The sequence below is a fragment of the Capsicum annuum genome, chromosome 6 (assembly GCF_002878395.1).
Source record: "Capsicum annuum cultivar UCD-10X-F1 chromosome 6, UCD10Xv1.1, whole genome shotgun sequence".
NCBI lineage: Eukaryota > Viridiplantae > Streptophyta > Magnoliopsida > Solanales > Solanaceae > Capsicum > Capsicum annuum.
Genome location: NC_061116.1, coordinates 205,559,389 through 205,563,606, shown reverse-complemented (window position 1 = coordinate 205,563,606; position 4,218 = coordinate 205,559,389). Strand labels below are relative to the sequence as shown.

The window sequence follows — 4,218 nt, the reverse complement described above, 5'->3', positions numbered from 1 at the left end:
CTTTGGTTGTTTGTATAAGTACAAGTTTTTAGACATTCATATTTAGGAATGAAATTTAAAATTGGTAGCTGAAAAGAAAAATAACCTACTTATAAGGTGTTCAATACTCGTAATGATGTGAGATTTTGTTGGAAAAATCACGTGTATTTGGCACAAAAGGAACTATATTCAATCATATTAAAAGTATCTTTATAATTTGAGTTGTTTTAGCCCAACAATTCACAAGAAAGAAGGAGTGTTGGTGAAGTCGATTCTTAAGATTAAGTATATTGCTTTCAAAATTTTGGATAATGAATTTGTCCCTCTATTTCTCTCCATTTAATACTTGCGTCTCCATAGGGCTCAAACATTTGACCAGTCACAAGTCCCTCAACCTTTCCGAGTTCACCCTCGTAAATTTTCAACAAAAAGAAGTCCAAAATTTCATCTTAAATCTCGATTTATTTCCAAAATTTCATTTCTTTTCGTCCCTATTTCCACTCTTCCTATTCACAAAGAAAGTAGTGTGCCAAATAGTGATTGATTATAGCGACATTGTCCATTCTATTATTGAATTAATGTCACACACATTATTATTTACACAAACCAATGAATGCATGACACATTTCTTCGTAACATTACTTAGTGTATTCCCCATCTCAATTTTTCTTCAACACTAAAGATGAATAAGGTATTTCCTTATTTTGACTCCTTCTAACTCAAACAATATGCATTCGATTAATTAAAGAGAAAGTACTTGTAACATTCCTAGTAGACTTATAATTATCTTATTACATTACCTACAGTAGACTGACTATTCCTGAATAAATGTCAAATGGATCATTATGTACAACTATGAATTGAATAGTTACCTAAACAAAGCCTTAATAACAAGTTGAATTAGTATAAGTCTTGTGCCTTAACTTGGTAACGTGAGAAAGTGAGTTTAATTTTCTGACCAAACTGATCATACGTTAAAAAGGGACATGACAGTTATTCCAGTTAGCAAACTTTATTTTGTTTTTTCCCCTTAACTTACTTCTTTCGTCTTTCTCTCTTCAAAGAAAAGAAACGTGAGTCTTTCACCTATATAAAAACTAAAACTAACCTAAAATAAATATAATAACAGCCCTAACATAACTTGTTTCTTTCCCCATTTTGTTGTTTTAATACGCAACTTGCTTGCCATTTTGTTGTGTCTAACATGGTATCGGAGCAGACAAAGATTATAAAATCAAATTATTAAAACGTGCTCGTCCACATAAAAGGTAGAGCGAGTTGAGAATACAATTAAATAATAAATGAACGAAGATTTTTGGGCAATTCAAGTTGGAAATTTGGTGCAACAAGGAAAGGAAAAGATTGAAGTTAAAGGGAAGATGGAGGTGAAGAGTGTAAATGAATTTGGAGATGGGGTTTCATGGTACAGAGGAGCAATGCTAGGGAAAGGAAGTTTTGGGTATGTTTATGTTGCTAATTTGAAGAACCCCAAGTCGAAAAATCGATACTTGCCATCAGTTATGGCAGTGAAATCTGCTGAAGTTTCTGTATCAGGTTCAATTCAGAAGGAAAAGGAAGTTTTCAATAATATCAAAGGTTGTCCTTACGTAATTCGATGCTTTGGGGATGAATTTACTAGTGCTGAGAATGGTATGATGGCGTACAATTTGTTGCTAGAGTATGGCTCTGGTGGAAACCTAGCTGAGAGGATCAAGAAATTAGGGAACAAAGGGTTGCCTGAATTTGAGGTAAGGTATTATACGAGGTCTATGCTTAGAGGTTTGAATCATATTCACGCGATTGGTTATGTTCATTGTGATATGAAACCTGAAAACATACTGATTTTGTCGAATTCTGGCAAGGGAAGTACTGAATTTAGGGTCAAGATTGGTGATTTGGGATTGGCAAAGAGGGGATATCAGAGCAAAAAGAGGAGATTGGAGCCTTATTGGAGGGGTACTCCGATGTATTTGTCACCTGAAGCTGTAGCTGATAATGTACAAGAATCTCCTGCTGATATATGGGCGCTTGGATGTATTGTGCTTGAGATGTTATCTGGAAAACCTCCGTGGAGTAAGAAGGATGATATGAATGCCGAGGATGTACTCAGAAAGATTGGGGAAGGACGTGAATTGCCTGAAATTCCAGGGGATTTGTCTAAGGAAGCGAAAGATTTTCTGAAGGTTTGTTTTGTGAGGAAGCCTACGTATAGATGGACTGCTGAAATGCTGTTAATTCATCCGTTCGTTGAGGGTTTGAGTGATGATGGTGGAGTGGAAGAACGTGAGGAGGTTGAAGATATAAATGAAGTTGATTCTATACAGTTGGTTACTGAGGCTGACGATGGTTTCTTCTATTCTCAAGAAGATTGGAGCTGCATATCTGAAGAGGACTCCCTTGGTTACTGGTCCGAAGATGATACAGAGGTTACGGAGAATGAAATGGCCTCTTGTTTTGCTGAAGAAAGGATAAGCATTAGAAGCTCTAGCATCGATAGCGGTTTTAATAGTATGATTGATACATCAGTGCAGTCCATCAAGTAATTCGCCGAAATGTCCATTAAAATTTACAAATCCTGCTGGTGTCTAGAACTAGGTGGTAGGCTGGAGATATGATTCATTTATTCCTTGTTGGCTACACTCTCTGTAGATTATATGCAACTCATATTGGGCTGAAATTTAATGATAAGTTTTAAATTCTTTTATTCTTATGGCTGCCATTTGCTCAACCTTTTAACTTTTCTGTTTCCAAGTCCTAAACACACTGAATTTTGTTTGTTCCTCCTTGTTTCTTTTTAGACTTACCCTTTCGTTTCTGATGTCATCTGCATAATGAACGCATGTATGTTTGCTGATCTTCATTCTATCAGACAATTATTGTTTGGCAAACTAAGCACTTTACATTGTTTGGAGTTTGCTCCTTGATCTAAACAGTAATTACTAGCTTGAAGCAGATTTTTCTCTTTGTTATTGGAGGTGTTATATTAACCGTTTAATTCTCATGGTTATTGTGGGAAGCTGGCTGGATAATCAGGACTTTGATCACCATTGTCTCAAGGAACCGTGTTTCTAGTAGAAATTCTTGATAATTCTAGTGTTTTCGATTCATCACTATCTGTTTATCTTGAAACTCATGAACCACCTTATAAGTTTCTGACAATTTCCATAACCAGCTTTTGACGACATCTTTCTGACTGGAGGCCAAATGCTCACTGCACTATACTTATCTGAATTATATCCCAAATTATGTAAACTCATGTGAAGGTTCTTTCACTAGCCGTTCTTTCCATAGACTGAGGACACTTACCTCTTCAGTCCTTTATCACGCTTGTGTATGGTCTATCTATTTGAGGTCAGTGATGAAATTCTTTGATTCGTTAGATTCACTTTTTGAAAAGGAAGAAAGGATAGGTACAAAGAAGTAGGAAACTTTAGTAGCCATCCGTGTTGCTATTATTAAGCAGCCTATACAATGAGGGAGAAAAAGTCATTTTAGTTTAATTTAGTGACTTGAGATAGTATGATAAACTTTCAAGTTTTCTCCATTTGCATCTTGTCATCTTTGAACATGTTGCAATAACAGTGAATCTTTTTCATCTTTCATGAACAATGTTATCAATAATATTTATGTATAGCACAAGTATACTGTTCTCTGGATTACACCCTCATGTCAAGCTCGTGATCTTGTCATATTAGTTTTGTCTTGTTGAAAGTGCAGAAGAATTCTGCAAGTTATCCCTGAAAAAATCCATAGAATCAGAGAAATTCAAATGAAGTGAGTAGCAGGAAAACTATTTAAACCTTGTGCTCCTTTCGGTTGTGAAGAAATCTTTGAGAAAACCCCTGATATTTTCTGTCATTTCAAGTTTTGTTGAAGTCACGAATCCTCATTTGCCTCTAAATTTGCATTTCAGTAAGTTTGCTGGTGTCATTAGACAAAGTTACTTGCGCAGCTTCTAAGGAAGTAGCTATCTTTAAGTAGTTATTCTGTTTCTTGCTTAGATAGTGCTCGTCTGGATGTTGAGAAGCAAGAGCAATCCTTACCCGTCCTCTTCTTCTTTAGGAAAGGGTGATAAATGATCAATCTCTTTATTTTATGCTTTATAACCCAATTTACAAAAATTTAAAGGATATAAAGATAAAGGACAACGGAGAAAAATCAGCTGAATTAAACTTGCTGCAGAGGCAGAAGTGAATCACAAGCCTGATGAATAGCAATGCTGAGGCTGCTGCTGCTGCT

The 4,218-nt window shown here is 35.7% G+C and overlaps 1 protein-coding gene across 1 annotated transcript; it reads left to right on the top strand.

Moving 5' to 3' along the window:
* Window positions 1–1,034: 1,034 nt before the first annotated feature.
* LOC107874762 (mitogen-activated protein kinase kinase kinase 20) lies at window positions 1,035–2,686 on the top strand. Its single transcript, XM_016721507.2, has one exon. It carries the CDS (start codon window positions 1,281–1,283, stop codon window positions 2,520–2,522), a length of 1,242 nt encoding a protein of 413 aa, XP_016576993.2. The 5' UTR covers window positions 1,035–1,280; the 3' UTR covers window positions 2,523–2,686.
* The last annotated feature ends 1,532 nt before the right edge of the window (window positions 2,687–4,218 follow it).

Excerpts from the sequence above, each read along its gene's own strand:
- LOC107874762 (XM_016721507.2), top strand. The coding sequence starts at position 1,281 with ATGAACGAAGATTTTTGGGCAATTCAAGTTGGAAATTTGGTGCAACAA.